Source organism: Eucyclogobius newberryi, unplaced genomic scaffold (genome assembly GCF_026437365.1).
Source record: "Eucyclogobius newberryi isolate DKJ021-1_F unplaced genomic scaffold, fEucNew1.0.hap1 SCAF_12, whole genome shotgun sequence".
Lineage (NCBI taxonomy): Eukaryota > Metazoa > Chordata > Actinopteri > Gobiiformes > Gobiidae > Eucyclogobius > Eucyclogobius newberryi.
This window is the reverse complement of record NW_027315746.1, coordinates 11,475,436-11,498,818: the sequence shown is the minus strand read 5'-3', so window position 1 is coordinate 11,498,818 and position 23,383 is coordinate 11,475,436. Positions and strand designations below refer to the sequence as shown.

At 40.0% G+C, this 23,383-nt stretch overlaps 1 protein-coding gene across 1 annotated transcript; it reads left to right on the top strand.

The window, feature by feature from the left end:
* The first annotated feature begins 5,150 nt into the window (after positions 1–5,150).
* samd7 (sterile alpha motif domain containing 7) lies at positions 5,151–22,067 on the top strand. The gene is made up of 9 exons (XM_072440799.1): positions 5,151–5,186; positions 12,486–12,597; positions 13,809–13,932; positions 14,500–14,658; positions 15,142–15,213; positions 16,340–16,980; positions 18,611–18,726; positions 20,001–20,111; positions 21,403–22,067. Exons 2-9 carry the CDS (start codon positions 12,495–12,497, stop codon positions 21,634–21,636), a joined length of 1,560 nt encoding a protein of 519 aa, XP_072296900.1. The 5' UTR covers positions 5,151–5,186; positions 12,486–12,494; the 3' UTR covers positions 21,637–22,067.
* The last annotated feature ends 1,316 nt before the right edge of the window (positions 22,068–23,383 follow it).

Genomic DNA, 23,383 nt, shown 5'->3' with positions numbered 1-23,383 from the left:
TTGTTTGTTTGCTTTGTACCAGGTAATTGTTCTTAAATGGATTCACACTTGTGCACTTCATTTGTGGAGGGAAATTGATTGCTTTGTGAAAAGCATTTTATTTGCTTTTTTTTTACAAATATTATTTGCTGTTTTATGTTTCTATTTGTCAAACCAAGAAGAGAAAGTAACAATGAAAATACAAAAATTACAAACTTGATTTTGTTGTTCTGGAAAAAGCTCGATACCACAAAACATAAAACACATTCTTTATGTGATTATTATTATTACTAACTAGAGATGGACAATATATCGACGTTTGGATAATATTATTATAAAGATATTATGCAAATGAATGAATGGAGAATATCATGTATGAAAAAAGTAAACAAAAGCACAAAAAATAAAAGTGATTAATTTTACCGACTTCTCACATTTGTCTGATATTTAAACCTGAGCTAATCCGTTTAAAGACATGTTTCAACAAAGTGTTGTCAATATCGCCCACCTCTAATCAAAACACAAAATAATAGTTATCTTTTTAATATTACCGTGTCTTATACCGTATTTTCTGGAGTATAAATCGCACCAGCCAAAAAATGCATAATAGAGAAGAAAAAAACATATATAAGTCGCACTGGAGTATGAAATGCAGTTGCAACTGTTAAAATAACAAATAATTTCACATATAAGTCGCTCCGTAGTATAAGTATATAAGTATAAATATAAGTATAAGTCCGGAAAATACGGTACAGTTTTGTTATAGACCAAGACAATTCTAAAGAAAATGTTGATATTGATACTTCAAATGAGCATCTGTTTGTTGTTGACCTTTATATCTTGCATTCTTTCTTATTAGGCCCGAGCCTTCGGCAGCGTTGCCCCGTCGCCCCTGGCAAGTACAGTGAACTAGCCCATGCCGAAGGCATGGATCATGCATACTTACTCCTGCTATGACAGAAATAGTCAACAATTTGTGAATGGGCGTAGCCCATTCACAAATTGTTGACAACAGCAGCGCGAAGCGCTGCATTCCTCCAAAAACCCTCCTCTCGTGAGGACAAAAAAAAAAAATCATTGTGGCCACGCCCCCAGACTTACCCTATGGCCGCCATCTTCCTTTGAAAATGAAAACACGCTGTGTTAGCCATTTTGTTCACGTCAAACTTTGACGAACTCCTCCTAGGGCGTTTTGCCCACCGACTTCAAAATCGGCGTACGTCCTCTGGACAAGTGGGGCATCTAAAGTTATCCAATTTTTTTAGATACCTTTCACGGTCTGTGTGCGGTGCAGCCGCAAAGTTGGACAACTTATTTTGGAATAATGCAGATCTAAAAATTGCTTTCAGAGTGGCCTATAAACAATAGAGTTTTTCCAAATGACATGATATTTTGAACAAAATTCTAATTTGCCATCCTGATCATACAAGTATGAGAGCCAAAGTCATATTTTGTACGGCGTAACCGTAGCGATGACAGAAACATCCCATGTTATCCTTATGGGAAAATCGTAGAATCGCTCAAATCACCACATTTTTACACTTCACACTTTAACAAACTCCTCCTAGGGCGATAGCCCGATCAAGTTCATATTTGGAGAATATCATCTACACAAGCGGGGCATCAAAACGTATCCATATTTTGATTCTAAGTGCTACGGTCTCTGTGTGGCGGACCCGCAAATATATGTCAGAAATGGGAAAACAGCGAAATCTCTAAAATGACCACATTTTTACGCTTCACACTTTTACAAACTCCTCCTAGGCCGATTGCCCGATCAAGCTCATATTTGGGGGAAATCATCTACACAAACGGGGCTTCAAAAGTTAGTCATATTTTGATTTTAGGTGGTACGGTCTCTGTGCCGTGGAGCTGCAAATATACTGTCACAAATGGGAAAAACGCCAAATCCTTGAAATGTTCACATTTACGCTTCACACTTTAACAAACTCCTCCGTGGGCAATAGCCCGATCAAGCTTTACTTTGGGAAATATCATCTACACAAGCGCGGCATCAAAAGTTATCCATATTTTTATTCCAAGTGCTACGGTCTCTGTGCGGCGGCGCAGCAAATTTGACTGACACTTGTGTTGATTTGCACTGGATTGGCCATGTCCAATGTGTCGCCGCCTGTCAAGTTCTTTTTTTATTCAACACACAATAAGGGCGCCATCTTTATCAAGTCGAAAGCGCAGAGTCGGAAGGCCGGCGGCCCGCGAGGGCCGTTGGATGCCGCTTGCGGCTTTAATTTTTATTATTTTTCTTGTTCTTCTGCTTTTTGAGCTCTAATTTGACCCCCTGAACATGCTCAAAAACTCACCAAACTTTGCCCAAAATTCAGAATCGGCGAAAAATTAGATTTTTTCTGGGCCATTTCTTTTCGTTAAAAAATGGCGCGACAGCGCCACCGACAAAAGTCAAAATACATTGCGCCTATGGGAGACGCCCCGAGGTCAACTTTGGCGTAAAGCTACGAAATTCGGGACACACATTCCTCTTGTGAGGACAAAAAAAATATATTATTGTGGCCACGCCCCCAGACTTACCCTATGGCCGCCATCTTCCTTTGAAAATGAAAACACGCTGTGTTAGCCATTTTGTTCACGTCAAACTTTGACGAACTCCTCCTAGGGCGTTTTGCCCACCAACTTCAAAATCGGCGTACGTTCTCTGGAACAAGTGGGGCATCTAAAGTTATCCAATTTTTTGAGATAGCTTTTACGGTTTGTGTGCGGCGCAGCCGCAAACTTGGACAACTTATTTTGGAATATTGCAGATCTAAAAATTGCACCCATTTGATCAAAACCAGTCCAATTATGACCAAATTTGAATCAGTTGTTAAACTTTCTAGTTTGGACCAGTTTAGGCTGACAAAATTGAAATGGCCGCGATAGCGCCCCCTACAGAGTGACCTTTAAATTAACATTGAAGGTCAAAAATTAGTTTTACCAAAATTGTCTAAACTTTACCCAAAATTCTATTTTGCCGTCCCGATCACAAAAGCCAATCACAAAAATGCCTAAATTTTTATGGCGTAGTCGTAGCGATGACAGAAACCTCCCATGTTATCCTTATGGGAAAACCGCAAAATCTCTCAAATTACCACATTTTTATGTTTTACACTTTAACGAAGTCCTCCTAGTGCGTTTTGCCCACCAACCTCAAAATCGGTGTACGTCCTCTAGACAAGTGGAGCATCTAAAGTTATCCAAATTTTAAGGATAACTTTTACGGTCTTTGTGCGACGGAGCCGCAAACGTTTCCCAGAATTCTGACTATTTGGCCTTCAGAGTGGCCTATAAACAATAGAGTTTTTCCAAATGACATGACATTTTGCACTAAATTCTAATTTGCCATCCTGATCATACAAGTATGAGAGCCAAAGTCATATTTTGTACGGCGTAACCGTAGCGATGACAGAAACATCCCATGTTATCCTTATGGGAATATCACCACATTTTTACGCTTCACACTTTAACAAACTCCTCCTAGGGCGATAGCCCGATCAAACTCATATTTGGGGAAAATCATCTACACAAGCGGGCCATCAAAAGGTATCCATATTTTGATTCTAAGTGCTACGGTCTCTGTGTGGCGGACCTGCAAATATATGTCACAAATGGGAAAACGCCAAATCCTTGAAATGTTCACATTTACGCTTCACACTTTAACAAACTCCTCCGTGGGCAATAGCCCGATCAAGCTTTACTTTGGGAAATATCATCTACACAAGCGGGGCATCAAAAGTTATCCATATTTTTATTCCAAGTGTCACAGTCTCTGTGCGGCGGAGCAGCAAATTTGACTGACACTTGTGTTCATTTGCACTGGATTGGCCATGTCAATTGTGTCGCCGTCTGTCAAGTTCTTTTTTAATTCAACACACAATAAGGGCGCCATCTTTATCAAGTCGAAAGCGCAGAGTCGGAAGGCCGGCGGCCCGCGAGGGCCGTTGGATGCCGCTTGCGGCTTTAATTTACTTGTTGTTCATTGACTTGTGTTTATTTCTGTTGTGATGGTTGAACGCACAAATGAATGGCCTTTGGGGATAAACACCCTTTTCTGAATCTATTTCCACACTAATTGTATTGATTAGTGAACGTGTTTTCATACTTTAACAACCCTACTATGGAAACACACCTCTAGAGTAAAGCAGATTGTGTATTTTGCCTCTATATTCACAAAGTAATCCTTTTCCTTCCTTGCAAAAAGTGATGTGTCCAATCCCGGAGACGCCTGTCCTGCTGTAATGTCAAATAAATATGGGAAAGAGTGTCTGGAATGCTGCCAATGTGGTCAGATACATTTGGATTTGGCTACGTGTTTTTTATTTTTATTTAGTTAATTTGATTGCATTTCTGTTTCTGTCATTTCTTTGTGATTTTAATGCATTTTTCCTGCTGCGTGAAGCACTTTGAATTGTGTATGAAATGTGCTTTACAAATAAACTTGCCTTGCCTTAAAATTTGGCACAAACACTTTCCAGGTGGTTCTGCAAAACTGCACCTCTCTCTTCTGCTTATGTTATTACACGTGTTATTAACAGTTATTAACGCCGCACCGCTCCAGTTCGTCAGCACTCTGCGGGACCCAGGCACCCACATAACTCCCAAACGTCCAGGACGGTAATCTCAAACTGCCAGATTAGGTGCAGATGATCCGGCACAACTTTTATCCGTATTCCCACCAAAACATTCCCAACAACAAGCATGTTTTTCTTTTATCTAAATCTGTCTCCCGGCATGGGGTCTTTCCAACGCAAACGAGACAAGGGAAAAACAAAAACACGGCAGATTTCCGGGCGTATTTCGACGTGTAGATTTGTTCTCTCTCCGCGTGGGGTCTTAAAGCGGGTTTCCAGAGCGACAGGCCGTTTTGCCGGTGGAAAAGGAAGCTTTAGGTGTCTTATGGGGCCTAAAGTGCTAACAAGGGATTAGTGAGGTAAATGTTGAAAGAGGTTTAGGACAAGTGCTGCGGCGGTAATTACACTTGTGTGTCGGATGGTGAAGTCAGGACAGGCCAGGCTTAAGCGCAGAGGGATCAGGCCAGCTAATAGAGATGAAATAAATCTGTGTTTAAAAGGTCTTTTTTAGTTAAGGCCGTTAGCGAGTGGCCGGCTGCGCTCCAGTTACAGGAGACGTGAGGTGTGAGGAGACGTCCCGACACTTGGACAAGTCCTTGGAACAGTCTGCATCTGATTTTAAAGGTAATTGGAATAATGTTGATTATTTATGTCATATTTGATAGTGTTTTAGTTCAGCAAAGGCAGGTCTTGTTTCATGCCTGGTGTGACGTAGTAAAGGAACATTTAATTTAGCATGAGGATCCTTCACTGTAATATATATAATGTAAAAATAAAGGTGGGAAACATTTTAAAATTTAGAAAAGAAGATGTGCAAAATATGAGTGTATAGTTTATGGAAAGATGCTACAAAAAGAGCAAATATTTCTGCACTTTTCTGTTTCATTTTAAACACATTTCACATTTTGTCTGATAATTCAACCTCAACTAATGCATTTAAAGACACTTTTCTATTGAATTGACGTAATATCTGACTAAAATGCTATTGAGGTATTATTTTTTGACAATATCACCCACACCTACTTGCATAATTGAATTAGTTAATATTGTTATTTATATTTATTTTCTTTCTTTCTTTGCAATGTAACACTAAAATATGTGGGGACAAATAAAGGTTTTCTTATTTTCTCTTAAAGCGTCTGAATAATGCCGTGCGTGCATTAAATTTCTTGTTTGACGTTAAATTAATTACTTAATTAGTTACTTTTGGTGATTTGCGGTCAATCTAATTCACATAATAACCTAAAATATATATCATAAAGTTTGTGAACAGTTTTATGAATGGTTTATTTACACTTTAGCACTATATTAATCATGTAATGTAAAAATAATTGTCACTTTCTCATGTTTGGCTCACAGTTACACTTACTCCTGCCAAACAAACATCAGCTTCACTTTACACGTTGCACTTTGTTGTCTCGCAGATAAACTTATTGCATTTACGCGGTGGGCTTAAGAACAAGTTACTCTGACGTTGTTTCCTCATAATCCTGACGCACAAACGTAACTGAACTCACAGCAGTGGAAAGGATTGGAGCGATTATTACACGGACCACCTTTACATCTTGTTGATTTGATGCATGCTGGGTACTTTTGGTGTAATTTAAATCTGCTGCTCTCCTGCACTTTCATATCTCCGTTCAGGTTTGGTTCCAGGTTTATTCACGGTGCAATCTCAGTTTTAATGCAGCCAAACTCAGCAGAAAGTCTTCTCAAAGTTGTTCAAAAACAGGCCCTTGACACCAGTTTAATTTTGACGTTGATTACGATTATTAAACCGTTTTCTGACTCACTCTGTCCCTCAAAATGTGGAGCAAATTCACTTGTCTAATCTAATCTTTAAACGTTGCAAAACTCCAGGCTGTGATTTTAAGAACAGAAATTAAGTCCAATATTACAATGAAATACAATTAAACTTGTTTGAACGCGTTTAGACACTTGTCATTATTACCACTTTCAATTGCAAAGCCTCAGCCTGAAAATTGCACTGCTACAATTAATATATTCTTCCTCTCAGAAGTCTTTAATCTCAAGTCAATAGTCCACAAGTCCAGGTCCAGGTCCAAGTCAAGGTCCAAGTCCAGGTCCAGGTCCAGGTCCAGGTACAAGTCCAGGTCCAGGTCCAGGTCCAGGTACAAGTCCCGGTCCAGGTCCAGGTACAAGTCCAGGTCCAGGTCCAGGTCCAGGTACAAGTCCAGGTCCAGGTCCAGGTCCAGGTCCAAGTCCAGGTCCAAGTCCAGGTCCAGGTCCAGGTCCAAGTCTAGGTCCAAGTCCAGGTCCAGGTCCAAGTCAAGGTCCAAGTCCAGGTCCAAGTCCAGGTCCAGGTCCAGGTCCAAGTCTAGGTCCAAGTCCAGGTCCAGGTCCAAGTCAAGGTCCAAGTCCAGGTCCAGGTCCAGGTACAAGTCCCGGTCCAGGTCCAGGTCCAGGTACAAGTCCAGGTCCAGGTCCAGGTCCAGGTACAAGTCCAGGTCCAGGTCCAGGTCCAGGTCCAAGTCCAGGTCCAAGTCCAGGTCCAGGTCCAGGTCCAGGTCCAGGTCCAAGTCTAGGTCCAAGTCCAGGTCCAGGTCCAGGTCCAGGTCCAAGTCCAGGTCCAAGTCCAGGTCCAGGTCCAGGTACAAGTCCCGGTCCAGGTCCAGGTCCAGGTCCAGGTACAAGTCCAGGTCCAGGTCCAGGTACAAGTCCAGGTCCAGGTCCAGGTCCAAGTCCAGGTCCAAGTCCAGGTCCAGGTCCAGGTCCAGGTCCAGGTACAAGTCCCGGTCCAGGTCCAGGTACAAGTCCAGGTACAAGTCCAGGTACAAATCCAAGTCCAGGTACAAGTCCAGGTACAAGTCCAAGTCAAATCCAGGTCCAAGTCCAGGTACAAGTCCAGGTACAAGTCCAAGTCTCAAAAGTCCTTTCAAGTAAGAATGCCACGATGTCAAATTTTAGAGTTACGACTAGAGTTATAAAAAAAACGTCACAATTGAATAATTTTTCACGATTATTGACACAAACAACAGTGAAATCTTTCATTTTATTTCATTCCCATCGTCTGACATGACACTATTCCTTAAGTTTGTGAGCTGCAGATGTAAAACTGAAGTTAACTGTGACAAAAACAGCCAGATCCAATAAAGTTCTTTACATTTGGATACATTTTTTAGAACTGTCTATTAAACCAAAAATACTTCAAATTGTCATGATGATTCTTTTTGGGCTCCTACGATAATACCATGACCTGAACAATCACCGTTATGGATGAACCGAATCATCTTGACAACCCTTTTTCACGTCAGTACACCACATCGCCAAGCGCAGCTCATATTTTTGCAATTTATTTGTTTTTTAGTAAATGGTCCGTCTTGAAAAATCCCTCTTCACTTGTGGAAAATTGTTTTGTTCCACTTTGTTACGACAAAAAACGACACATTTAATTTTTTTGGAAGTCGTCCAAGTCAAGTCCAAGTCGAGTCCTACAGTCTACGACCATTTTATCAACTCAAGTCGTCCAAAAAGTGACTCAAAAGTCTGACTCCAAATCACCACTTCGGGCAATTTACGACACAAATAAGTCTTTCAAATGATCATGATTTCGACTAGACACATTTCTCACCAACAAACAGCATTTTTTTTATCTGGTTATCTTTGGTATCAAAAGTGAAATGCGTCAGAATGTGGCGCTGCACGGCCTCAGGACGGCGCCGCGATGGGACGGGCAGGTGGTGCTGGTGTTATGGCTGGTCGGCGCGTGGCTTTGGTGTTGTGTGTATAAAGTGTGAGAGGATTAACCGGGCTAGACAATGCTTGAGTCTTGTCTGATATGACCTCCTCGGGGCTTTGCCTAAGTCGTCAGCAATTTTTCCCTTTAATTCACGCTTGTAATGAGATTAACCGGGCAACTGTAAAGCCACACAGCCCAATCCCGGGATTTGGCAGCTGTGGCGCGGCTTCTGCCTGTCAGGAAATGTGAATAAGTCACACTCGACGCATAAATAATATTATCTCACGGCCAGAAGGTCCCGGGTTCGATCCCCGGACCTGTTAACGTGTCCCGCTGCCAACAAACCATGTGTTCTTTGATTTTTCAGACAAATATGAACGATAAAAGGGAACGTTTGAGATTCCAGGTGGACTTTACTCGTTGTTTATTGACTTTTTGGTATATTTTTTATATTATTCAATCTTGCACTTGCTTGTTTTCGCTCAAAAATAGCGTGTAAAAATGTCGCCTCTCCACAGATCTGACTTGTAATACATTTTAATTAACATACAGCTCAATGGAAAGAGAATCAACCTGAACTAGGAGTTATTTGAGTCGTATTCTGGGCACGGATTTGACCACAGCGAGATATTATTGACCAAATACTGTTTTATTGTTGGATTTTTGGACTTTCTGTTGCTTAAATGGACGAGTTTGTGAAGTCCAAACATAAATTAAATAGAATATGACCAGTAACTTGGCATTATTGAAATATTATGTGTTTTCTTTTTTGCTGTTGTGTACATAAACACAAATGCACTTTGTTCATAACTATAAAACACATATTTGCACAGCACTAAGGATTAAATAATAAACAACATAGAGTATAATATGTTTTCTTACTGTGAGTTTAAGGCTTTGATGAAAGACGTGTAAGATCATAGAAGCAGTGCTGCATAAATGAGCTTTTCTTTAATGAAAATCCTCCTTTTGATGCTACAAAGACAAATCTACAGAGGTTTACACTTTTATAGAGTTACTTTAATGATAAATAATTAACTGTAACACATGAACTTCTAAAACAAAACAAACTTGAAGAGTTGCAAAGTACATTTTGCACATTTATCTTATTAAACAATGGATATACAATTACAGGATATAAAAACATACATATTTACAGTCCTGTCGCATAAAGGGGACAGTTTATTCATTGATTAATGTTCTTTGTATATATTTTCTTTCTGAATTAATAGTGATATATATTATACTCATTGACATTTTCTGCTTTAGCTACTGTTAATTTACGCTTTGGATGAATAGTGCCCAGATAAACAAATCGATAAATGTAAAATATGTACTTTTAAATATGTTTTTCACAGATTAAAATAAATGTTTGTTTGTTTTAATTGTGAGGTCAAATAGGCCTAATATTAACTGTTATGAATAATATAATATAAGTGCACATACGTGTTATTTCAGATGATCGACACACAATATCCAACCAGTCTCTTGTCCGATAATAACTTTATATATAATATTGTAAAGTGTGAGTAATCTGTGAGGACTTTAATCTTTCGTTATAAATGTGTGTTAGTGGCACCTGATGCTATTGGATATTTTTCTCTTTCTGCTGATGCTACCTCATAATTGGGAAGTAACTAAATACATAAATAAATACTTTTGAGTAACTGTATTCTTAGACAGTTACGCTTTCATTTGGTGTTTTTCACAATAAAGCAAAGGACAAGGCCTTCATGTCAGTATTTCATCGTACAATTTAGGCTTCAATTTTCACGGCAATAGTTACAAAAATAAAAAAACGCAGCTCTTCTGTTGCTGATGATCAATTTTTCCATCTCTAATTGGTGATAACTAACGGTTCAACACGGTTTTGTTGTGTTTTTAAACTCTAATTCTATACAACTCAATGTAAAAGTATGCTACGTATTCATAAAACAGTTTACTGCAGGTGTTCAGCATTGCGTAACGCGGACGGTGCTGATCCCGTCTTCCCGCCTCTTCTTACCCAATCGGCCCATATTTAGGCCTATCCTGAGGTGTTTTTAGGACACTCCCATGCGGCGCTAATGGTGGCAAATAGGCTTAGCGCTTAGGTCGCATTGTTCGGGATGCTTAACAGTCAAGGTTTGCTGAGGGTAAAACTCTAAACGTGAGGATTACCGCCACCACATCCCTTTAAAGTGCTGTATAGCCAGGACTAAGCTAATAGGATCCGGGGGTGGACCGCTGGGGGAGGGGCAGGTTAGCGGGTCAGTTAGCAGATGTGGCTAACAGACTGCGCAGGCTAACACGAGGATTACCGACCTCAGATTAGGCTTCAAGGCAACTGGAGAGACTGGGGATAAGGTGCAAGCAAGGGCTCTGCAGGAGGACCAGGCCTGTGGGTGCTTAAAGGTGCACTATGGAACATTTCTGCCGTGTGTGTGTGTGGGGGGGTCTGAGATGTTATCAATTTTAAGTCTTAAATAGTCTTGAATGTATTTATTTGAGGGTTATTACTGAAAAATATCTCGACTTTCCACAAATGTGACCACAAGTTACAAATTGTACCTTTAAATAGCGACGGCTTTTCAAAACAAGAGCGTGAACAGTGCAGGGAACTGGTGCAGAGATGGTTTTAATATATATTTATGTGTGTTAAAGCACCAGTACGTACGTTTTTAGCCCAAAAATAAATCAAGTGCTCCATCCATCCCCTGTTAAAACCATGCATCGTGTCTGTAATGTTATGTTATGTGAACTATACGTGCAGGTTTGAACTAAATACATTGGATTAGTCATTTTGGTTGCTTTTATTGCACTTAAAAACATAGAAAACCAAGCAGCCTGACTCTGAGTGGGCTTGCATCTCCACAAACCCGACTCGTGCCTGGTCTGGAAGAGCCTCAGCCTTTTTGTTTCTATGGAAATGTTCCTTTCACTACAATGTTCCGCAGTATATCTCCATGGAGAATGTTCTAAAGTGGTTTTATCTTCCTATTTCCAATGGAATCATGAAGGTGACGTTCCACCACTAGAAAGTTACGTACTTACTTTGATTTGGATCCGTTCAAGTTCGGATTTCGTTCTTGTAGATATTTGATCCTGAACCATTTGAGTCTGGGTATGGACTTGCTTTGGTCCTTGTCCTTGTCATTATCCTTGTCCTTGTCTTTAGTCCAGGTTTAGTTCCAGATTAGCGCCATGTTGCGCTCTGGCTGATAATGTCTTAATAAAATCACATTTGGACCAGGATTTTAACATTTTCCTGGTTTAGTAACGCTCAATGGAAGCACAATTAGAAAACACACTACAATATGGGTTTTTTTCTCTAAATGAAACAAAGCCAAATATTTACTGAGGTAGAACTTGCACTAAAAAGTTAGAAAATCAATTAGTTAGAAATGTAATTGTGAACTACACATGTTTTCTGAAGGGAGTTTGAGACAGTGACAGCAGTGGGATTTCCAGAAGCTTTCCATGTGCCTCTCCTGGATTAACACGAGTGGATTATTGCACTTACAGTATCATATTTGTAATGTGATTTCTGCAGTGTTAAAAGCTAATTGGAAGTGTCCAAGTGAATTGTCTGCTGGCCCAGCAAAGAACACTGTGGGCTTCAGGGAGACGCGACCCCGCATATTAAACACACAGATAAGAAAACCAGGCAAATTGAGTTGTTTCAAAAGACGTTGGAGCCGTGTACAAAGGATTAAGATTTAAGGGTCAAATGTAAGTTTGGATTAATTGTAATGCAATTGGTTATCGAGTCTTAAGGGAGTTTAAGGCTTAAAGTGTGCAGCACGAGCCACATCTGAGAGGAACACTAGACCTATGGGAATATGGGAATGTTATCAGTTAAATAATATTCACTCAAATGTACTTTTCGAGTTATTATTGAGAATATTTGAAAGTTTTGTCATTTTAAGTTAATATAAATAAGAATATGCCTTTGATCAATCATGTGATTTCATTATTTTAACATGTTTTACAGAGGAAGGGAAGGGGCAAATAGACCTAGATGTGATTGGGTGTTTTCAAGTACAAAGAAATGCTGCCCCTTAGTGGTAGTAAGTGGACATTACACGTTTGGCCTGTTCACTTTAGCTCCACCAAACACAATAACCTACATTGAATTGAAACCATAAAGCAAAGACGTGTAAAAAGTAATTCACATGCTGGTTTCGTGAGCTTTACCACGACATATCAGTCCTGAACCTGTCTTTGCCCTGGACGTGTTGCAGAGTGAGGCCATGACCCCTCGGGAGCAGCTGAGGAAGATGACGTCACTGGGGGAGCAGGGGGCCCTGGATGAGAAGCACTGGTACAGGATGGTCAACGGCATGTCCGCGGGAGGTGAGCACCACAGAGACCACACACAGACACAACTACAGCTGGAACTGACCTGGACCTGCACTCAGGGCCTCTAGCGCCCCCTGTGGGTGATGTAGACATGTGCAGGACATATATTAGGTCTATGTTTGAACTGTAATGTCTTTCTCCTTGTATATGATCACTACAAGTTACACCTACTATTCCAGAAAGATGTATATACACAGGGTGAAAAGGAGTTCATTACTGTTACATGGCAAAAAATGTACTCAAGTACTGCTTCCAACTTTGTACTCAAAGGAACAGCATAATTATGTAGTTTAGAGAAAATAGACTTAATAATAATACACAATTAAAAATAAACGGCTGTACTGTGAAATATTATAGCTAAAGGAAAATGTTGTTCCGCTATAATATTCAAAACATATCTAACTGCTTGAATAATGTACCGAAGTAATTTTGCATTTCCACAGACAGTCACATACTGTGCCGCTCTGGTCCAGAGGATATCGCACACATGTCAGGCTCCACGCCAGTTTGAATCCACCTCCTACAAATGCATGTCTTTCCCTCTCTCACCCCCATTCCACGCTACACTGGCCTGTCCAATAAAGTCATACGGGCCAAAAAATCTTTAAAAATAATAATAATCATAGAATGTTTCATACTGTGCCTTTAAGTAAAAGTAAAACGCATAGAAAAATGGGCCTATATCCAGTTTAATATGCTAGTTTCTTTTTAACTTTAGTGAAATTGTTATACATTTTTGATTAAATACTGTTTAAAGTTTCATTAAGTTGTTTTAAACCACAATCCACATATTATTCTCTGAGCTCTGGCCAATCAGAGCAGGCGTTGCAGTGCCATTGACAGTGCAGTTAAGTGCGTTTGTAACAAAAGAACAAAGTTATGCAATGATGTTAAATGTAACTGATTACAATTTAAACAATTAGATTTACTCAGAGTACATGTTCATATACATCCCGCCTGGCCATACATCCTTGACCCTATAGTACAGCCAACAATAACAACGTTTATTTTGCAGCCTTCACGTCCTCATTTCTTCTGTTATTTTTCACCAGTAATGACAGAAAAGTGATAATCTTCTAAGTCGACGTGACTGAGCTCCGTCCTGCTAAGCGACACAACATGACCCGTCTAAAAGCCACTTCTGCTGCGAATCCCATTTATCCCCCTCGGCTCCATCATTACCGCACTGTGGTGTTTTTGTTCAGAGCTGCGACAGAGGCAGGAGCTGCTGATGAGGAACCAGATGTCCATGGCCCCTCAGATCCTGGCCCAGGGGCAGCAGAGGCTTCAGGGGGTCCCCACACAGTTTGAACCACGATTCATGGAGAGGTTCGTCTGACTCGCAGTTCAATGTCGTTTTCTTTCTCTGGAAGTAAACCACCACATATAACTACACACACAACATATATATATCTCTCCAGCATATTTTTACATGATTAACAGGGACAAGAAAGCTAAACATAAATAGTTTGGTTTATGAGAAAAGTAGGCCTATGTTTTTAGCTTTTCATTGACGAAAAATGTGATTAATTCAGAAAGTTCAAATATATGCTTTTCCTTTTACTCCATAAACTGGCAAATGGAATCTTTTTCACTATTTATTTTCTAGGACATGACAGTGGCAGTGAAGTGAAGGAACACACAAGACACCCAAATATAGTCCAGCATCATTTTGAACAATTTAAAGTATGTTAGTTTTATGCTGCGAAAACAAAAAGCTGACAATTCACTTAATAACTTGTTGGCTTCAAATAATTCTTGAGTTGGCAGGTCGCTATGCTCATTAAACAGCAACATCTTAAGCGATTCATGCACAGCTTTTCATCGACTGCACATAAATTAGCATAAAACACATCTACAAGAGTAAATTCAATGTGCTGGTCTTGTCCTCCTCAGAGAGCTGGTTCCTCCCTCAGAGATGGTGGCTTCAGAGGCCCGACAGATGCACATGGCCCCCCACCTCGGAGGCCCTTTACCCCCACACGCCAACGTCATGGCCGGGAGAGGCTTCCCAGGGGCCGGTGGGTACTTAACAATAAGTCCAGGTGATGCAACGTAGTAGGGCTGATAGTAATTAGCAAATGGCAAAGGCTGTAATTTTTGAAGTTCAGTGATTTTTGCCACAAACTGTCAAATATCTTGTCTTATTCTGCATTAGAAATACTGCTAAACCTGTTGTATATGTACTGCAATACATGTGATTCTAGTTTGTCATTAGTTTGTCAGTTCATGGGCCTATTTAAGTCAATCTTTCATGTTTAAAATGTTAACTTTGAACAAAATCCTAATATTAATGAGTAAATCTAATCTAAATACCTTTTTTTAACAACAACATTTGATTGAATAAATGCAAAATAGTTACATTAAATGCCATAGTGTGGAAAACAAAGCAATATAACATTCTTCATTGACTTCCAACTCTAATCAACCAACACAATTATTTAAAAATACAAACATTTATGACCAGCCCTGTGTGAGTACAGTTCACTCTGACAGTCCCAAAAATAATATGATGTTTATCTTTCCTTCAGGTTACAGCTTCATGCCCCCTGAACCCATGGAAACAGTTGCTCGGCGACAGGAGCTGATTCACAAGCAAAATATCGCCAGGTAAAAACCACATCTCTCTAAAAATACCCATGTGTGAAATTAACCAGGACCGTTCAGCCCTGCAGAGAATCTGAGGCGAACACGAGCAGATAAGTCTGACAGAGAAAAGTGGCAGATGGCGACAGTGGCAGAGGTTCACTTTATATCTAACGTGCAGTTCAGTCCCGATTTCAATTTAGTCCAAGGATAAATAAAGATTAGAGACTCTGGAGCAAAGGTGAAAATGAAGGTGGACAGATAGAGATAACGACAGACGGACAGGGAATTTAGGAATGAAGCTACAACCCATTTATTTTCAGTCAAATTAACCATTTTTGGGAAGAATCAGTCAGTTTGTACTCCATAAATAATAACTATGACTATCAAATTAAAGAAAGAAAGAAAGAAAATCCCACTTATTATAAGATTAAACCTGACAACAGAAGCCGAAACTACAGAGTCTGAGCTTGACAAAGGGTCCAGCCACTTGTTTGTACTTCAAAGGTTCAGGAACAGCTTCAGTTTGAATTGAGAGACATTTTAAACAGAGGAAAATCCGCCCGAATGATGAGAGGTTGGGACAGTTCATGTAAAATGGCTTGGAGATGTGGTTTGCAGAAGATTAATAGTGCAAACGGATAGAAAGACTCGCTGCCAGCAAGAAATGTGGACGGTCGAAGATGATGGAGGCAAGAAAAGAAAAAGGCGCCTGTTAAACTCAATAGCTCGTGGATTGAAATGAGTTACAAGCCACAATTTCACAAAGAAAACTGGTAGAGAAACGCTGGCAGCCCAATTTGTAAATAGATTTTTGTGAGAGTCTCTATTCACAAAATGAGTTGTTGTGCACTTGAAATCTGAGAGTGAAATTGAGAGATGACAGTTGGATTGCACAGAGAAAGAAAGAGAAAGAATGAAAGGAAAAGCTGTTATTTAGATCTTGTTTGATCCAAATTTCTAAAAAGAAAACCAATGGATGTGATGTGTGTTTAAGCCGTGCCAACAACACATTTCTATCTCTGTAGGATGGACAATAAAGTGTATTTCATGTTGTCTTATCTTACATTAAGAGAGCCACTTTAACCTCTCATAATCCTGTCCTAGTCTTGACTGATCCAACTCACATTCTCTCCCTTTTCTGGCGCAGAATGGAGATGAACGCCATCCTCCATCAAAAAGAGCTGGAGAACGCCCATCAGAAGGGGCTCATGGGCATGGACAACCCCATGGCCTACCCCCCGAATGCCATGGCCTACAGGGGCCGCCAGCGGATCCCCGACGGCCACGACGTCTTTGTGCACCGCCCCACTTTGGACGAGCTGCATTCCAACAGCATCCTCATGTCGGCCAGCCCGTATCCACCCATCAGCACGCTCCACCGCGAGAGAGGCCGGCGAGCTGGGCGGAGACCCACCGTCCACAAGAACTCAGAGCATCAAGTGGTGAACACGAAAGGTCCGGTGGAAGATAAACACGTGGAGCAGAGTCCCGGGGCGACGTCGGGGGAGGAGCGAGAGGCGGAGGCCAAGGGAGAGCTGGAGGGAGACAAACCGCACCATCAAACCAAAGCCGAGCCGGAGCCCACGACGGGAAGCAGGAAGGGTTATAAAGATGGAGAGAACGGGTTGAGGAAGGCGAATAATCAGGACGGATGTGGAGACGGGACCAACGGCAGTGCCGGCGACAAAGACATAACGAGCGGCGCCTTCCAGGAGAAGTTCATGTACCCGTCGGCGGCCGGGATGCCCTACATGGTGCCGATGATGGGCAACGGCTTCCTGCCTCCAGGTGTGTGCAAAGGAGCAACAAGATAATAATCATCAGATAATAATCATTAGTCCCATCTAGGAGTGGGTGATATGGTCAAAAATGGTGGATGAATCTCGACATTTTGTTCGATAATCGCGATAACAATATTCGGGCGATATATGTTTACGATATGTATGACAAAAATGAGACAAATCTAAACAAGCAGAGATCCAACAAGTGAGGACAGAAAAGGAAAATGAAGGAACACATGAACCCAGAAGCCAAACGTCCCACTTAGTCCAGACTTTGTCCATTTACAATTCAAGTCTGAATGTGATTTTCCATATTGCGAATGCGCAAAGTAACGTTCGTCCAGTTCTTGATTGTCGGTGCAATTTGTGTCATCGACTTTTTTGCGAGGGCCTTTTTTGTCGCTTTTTTAGTCCAGAGGTAACTGTTTATTGTGTCCACGGCAGGAGTCCCGAGGCCCAAGTACATGTTCCTGAAATCCAGTGGGATGTTGTCTGCAGGGCTTTATAGATCTCGGTCGTGTCATCTCTAAACACGTGACTGTGGTTTGCCTCGGCCACAGTTTCTCCAGCAATTTGAATTTCCCTGTGAATAAGTGGCACGTTGACATGATGTTATGAAACTCTGCAAACATGTGATTTTATGGTCCTCCTGTGAGATGTACATGTACTTCTCCCACTCTTCTTCCTATAGTGGCATTTTGAGGTCATTTTAGTTGTTTTTATGATAGACAATACACCTAATATTCTCATTTTAAATATCTCCAGAACAAGAATTTGCAAAATTATCTGTTTTTCAATATATGTCCCACCTCTAGTTCATCATGAAAGAGCTACAAACATTTGCAACACTACAGTATACACAATAAATACACAGTAAATACACAATAAATACACAATAAATACACAATACATACACAATACATACATAATAATACATCAAATCATAGTATACTGAATTGTGTCCTGCCAATCAGGTGAGATTATTAAATCATTAAATTAGTTTAACATATTTATATATTTTTACCCGCCCACTTTTCCTATTGGTCAGTCTGTGTAAAGCTCTGAGTGAGTGACAGGTGGATTTAAGCAATCACAGTAAAGTGTGAACGCTCCTAAGAAGCAGAGATCACTTCAGTTACTCCATTTTATCCCATCGTCTACAGCCACTAAAGATTCAAATATAATCGGAATTGTGATATGAATAATAAGTAATAATACAGTTTATTTTGCAAAAAGAAGAAGGTTTTAATCCAAGCCTGAATATAGAGCTAGAGTTTTGTTTCCATATATTGCTCAAACATAGTTTTTGATTTTGAACTCAAGTTTGTATTTAATTAATTCTCTTTCTGATAAATGTTTGCCTCCAAAGTTGCTCCAAACAACTTGCTTTTACCTACACAAGATTGACTTTAGAACTCTCGATTAAAAAGAGTTCCTCAGCCAATATCACTGACAACTTGAAATTATTTGAAAAAACATATGAGTTGCACAAGCCAAACTGACTGGAAATAGAACGTTTAAAACAAAATAGAACGTTTAAAACAAAAGGCTGTTCCAAAACTTCTGAACATTCTCTGTCGTGTTGAAACGTGTCGTGTTGAAACGTGTCGTGTTGAAACGTGTCGTGTTTCCTTCAGGGCCAGCGAACCTCTTCCTGAACGGGGAGGAAGTGGCAGAGGACGTCAGGAAGTGGTCTGTGAACGACGTGTACAATTTCATCAACAGCATTCCCACGTGCTCAGAATATGCTCAGGTCAGAACTATTGTATGTAACTATGTTCTGGAGAGTTCTGTGATATTCGAACTCTCGTTTAGCAAAAATAACTCTAAGACAAGTTTGATCAAGTGTACGGGAGTTGTTCAGGAACACGTAACATAAATAACATCATTTCAACAAAAATGTAAAATAGAACCTACTTTTATTTGCACTAGTGGGAACTTTGTGTGATTCAATTGAGCGATTGCATTTGATTTGGACTTTATGTGCCAAAGTCAATTTGATTAAGTTAAATCATCATCATTATAAAGCTCTCATTGGGAGTTTGCTGAACATTAAGTCATGTATTTGTCGATTAAGATCACAGGATATTCTTATTTTACTTTCTCACCAAATCAATACGAAGATATGGAAAAAGGCTTTGAGTAACTTCACTTTTTAATTTAAATGAGTTTATGCATTTTCATTCATTCAAAACACTGTTAAAGGCTATGACTGTGCCAGGGTTATAGTTGTTTTATTGACATTTTATCTAGATATTCTGTTGCTGTTTGTTTTATGTGTTTTTGTGTATTCAATAGTGCATTCATTGAGATGAAAAATAACATAATAATTAATAACATATGCTGGACGACAGTGTTTTTGTAGAACATCAACGTAAAATGAGAAATAGAGGTTTGAATACATCACACATGGATTCTCACTACTGTGTTTCTGCTATTTCATTATTATTGTGGCAAAGAGATTGTTAAGTTTATTTAGAAAAAGATGGTGCCACTAATATAATAGCTGCACCTTAATTAACCTCAATAAAGCATGAGCAAAGACTTAATTAAGAACTATTCAGGCTTAGTGACTACTTAAAGGAAAAAAGTGAGGGTGTAACATTACTAAGCCTTAATCATTGTCAAAATGTCTGTTAATTATGAATTTGTAAAGTCGTTTTCATGTTTATTAAGGCTAAGTAAACGCGTATTTAAGATACAGCATTATCAAAAGGGTTCAGAATCACAATCAGAAAAGATTTATTGCCATTTTCAACTGATTTGGTGCAACATAAAAAAATGAACAATGATAAAACAACCTATATAAGTCAAAAAGAAAATCTATTATAGGATAGAAAATAAGATAACATTGAAAAATAAAAAGTCACTGGGATTATCCGACTTTACGCTTGTTTTATCAGCTGCATGAATCCATCTTCTATATGACTATTTATCTAATTCTTCCTGCAACAATACATCACACTTCACCATGTGTTACCGCGACATCTCAAGGTGTTCTTTTTTGTGCTTCGTGCGCCTTTGCAGACGTTCAAGGAGCACATGATCGATGGAGAGACCCTGCCCATGCTCTCAGAGGAGCATTTACTGGACACGCTGGGGCTGAAGCTGGGGCCCGCCCTCAAGATACGCTCACAGGTAAAAACACTTTCACCTCGAAAGGTCCTCAAAAAGCACGCCGTAACATTATTATATTTGGAGCAGTGGTACTCGGGGACCTCAAACATGAATATATATGAACGACTGAATGTATTTCTCGAGAGATTGTGCTCACGCCGTAGTTTGACATTGTGTGACCTTGACTAATCCGGAAAGACTGACAGAGTATTGCATTAATGGTTGTTTTTAGAGTTTATATTGAGCGTGCATGTCCTCGTACTTCTAGGTAAATGTATGTACCTGGACCTGTGCACTTGAAAATGAACCTAAACATGGAAACTTGGAAACATTTGCACATTTGCACATTGAACCCAGATGTCGCCGGATCGTTCCCTCTTTCGTTTCGCTCCGTTTGTATTGAGAAGGTGAACAATTGTGTTATTGTGAGAAAGAAAGTGGATGAAGAGATCACAGGAGCATTGGTTGCGAATTGAAATAGGGTTAGAAACTTCATCCCACATTTTTCAAAGAGCCTTGGTAATGTCGCAATTTTGTTTTCACTCTGTCGCTGCTTTTCGTGAGAGTTTGTACTTCTCTCTGTCATTTTCTGTTATTGTTGAAATAATTCAAGTCGCTCGAGAGAAAGGCAGTCTATTTGACATCAGCAGTGGACCGGAGACATGAACACTCAATACGTGGCGGTAGTTTTGTTTGTTGCCGTGCTTCCGTTGAGTGTTATTACCGATGGTGACATGGGCCGGATAGAGCAAATAAATGTCAACAAACATAGTGCGTCAGGTGTTGGTACAATAGTCCAGTTTCCTAGATATTTGACAGTCGGGAAAAGACTGATGGAGCGACGAATAGAATAATAATATAAACCTTGATGAAACATTATCTTAACATAGCGACAGTGGCTCAGTGGTTAGTCCAACACAAAGGTCACACCAAAAACACACAGAAATTAAGTTCTTTTTCACAAAAAATCCAGTTTGTGAAATAATAATAATGATAAGCTTTAACATTTTGTGCGTCATGAGTTTGGATCTTTCAGTCATAAACATAAATCTCACATAGAGTTAGAGTGCATATGACTGAAAGGATTTTTCTTTGCACTCTTCTCTTTTATGACTAAAATGGTTTTGGATTAGTTAATCTTATTGTATTTCTGTTTCTGTAATTTCTTTGTGATTTTAATGCATTTTTCCTGCTGTGTGAAGCACTTTGAATTGCCTTGTGTAAGAAATGTGCTCTACAAATAAACTTGCCTTAGAGCCTTCCATCTGAAATTATGACAAATTCTTGAATGTCTTTCCCCGTGCTCTTGCAGGTGTCCAGGCGAATGGGCAATCTGCTGTACCTGATGAACATGCCTCTGCCCGGGGCCGGGATACAGGAGCCCCCAGAGAAAACCGGAGAGCGCTCCCCAGAGATGGGCTCCCCCGCCAACTGCAACAGCGACGAGATGGTGGCCAGTCCACGAGAGCCGGACCTCCTCAAGTCCTCAGACCCACACGAGACTGAAAACCCCTCGCCTCCCTCCGCCAGCAGCGAGATGGCGTGAACACACAGACTAATGACAGATCCTTTTCATGTCTAAAACTGTCACACAGTTCAAAGTCCAAAAGACTGTAAAAGAAAATAATGAAGCATTTGTAGAGTTTTGGATAGTTCTTTCAAAAATAGTACCCATAATAGCATTATGCTTTCTATCTGAGAGTTTGAGCTAATTCTTTAATGTGAAGACACTCCTGGTGTGGGATTGAGGAGGTGGGGATTGCAATGGACATTTTATATGAATTTGTGAAGGGAATCATTGACTGATGTTTGATTGACAGCATGAATTGTGTTTTTAGAGCTATTTTTATAATGCAGCTTTAATGAGTTATGTACAGATTTGGATCTTTGGGTTATTTATTTTAATGGCATAATAACACATTTGTGTGTCTTTATGTTCCAAAATAATTATTTTATAAATAAATAAATGCAACATGATTTGTGTTTGTTTGTGTGTGTTTTGTTTCCATAAAGCAGGCATGTCCAAACTACGGCCCGGGGGCAAAAGGCAGCCCTCCTGATTCCTGCAAAAATTGGAAAAATTCAAGCATTTTGATATTATACCAACCTAATTTTGTCAGGGTCTGTGGCCCTCTGCTCCGTATAAGTTTCAAAATGCGGCCCTCGTGAGAAAAGTTTGGACACTCCTGGCACAAAGCCTTCACTGCACAACACTGTCTCGTGGTGAAGCCAGAGGAAGCTCACTACAGTTGAAACTAGAAGTGTGAAAAACGCTTCATTGATTCTCATGCAGTTAAACAGAGTAAAGTGAAAGCCCACTCATGAGCCTTTGAACACTGCAGAAATAAGTTTGCAGTATTTAGTAACATTGACAAGATATACACAAGCAGTAGTCATGGCGACATCCCGCCTAAAGGTTTTGAGTTCAAGTTCCTGCTTTGACCTAAGAGAAATATAGGCTATAAATTAAAATTAAGGCATTGATTCAGTCAATTCTAATACAAAATCAGCACAAAAATGCCATCAAAATCACAAAATTTGACTTTAAAAGTTCTGAAAAACTTGTACTTTTTTGTTTAGAAGTTTTTTAATCGAGTACTTTCATACTTTTAGGTAAGTAGAATTTGTATGTGATCATTTTGACTTTTACATATATATTTTTGCTCCCATACTATTTCAATACATGAGGCGCAGTTGTGTACAGTCCATTTACACAGCATGAGTCGTAGTTGCATGTGCAGTTGTGTACAGTACATTAGCATGAGTCGTAGTTGTGTACAGTACATTAGCATGAGCAGTAGTTGTGTACAGTACATTAGCATGAGTCGTAGTTGTGTACAGTACATTAGCATGAGTCGTAGTTGTGTACAGTCCATTAGCATGAGTCGTAGTTGTGTACAGTACATTAGCATGAGTCGTAGTTGTGTACAGTCCATTAGCATGAGTCGCAGTTGTGTACAGTACATTAGCATGAGTAGTAGTTGCATGTGCAGTTGTGTACAGTACGTTAGCATGAGTCGTAGTTGTGTACAGTACATTAGCATGAGTCGTAGTTGTGTACAGTCCATTAGCATGAGTAGTAGTTGTGTACAGTCCATTAGCATGAGTAGTAGTTGTGTACAGTACATTAGCATGAGTCGTAGTTGTGTACAGTACATTAGCATGAGTAGTAGTTGTGTACAGTACATTAGCATGAGTCGTAGTTGTGCACAGTCCATTAGCATGAGTCGCAGTTGTAGACTGTACATTAGCATGAGTCGTAGTTGTGTACAGTCCATTAGCATGAGTCGCAG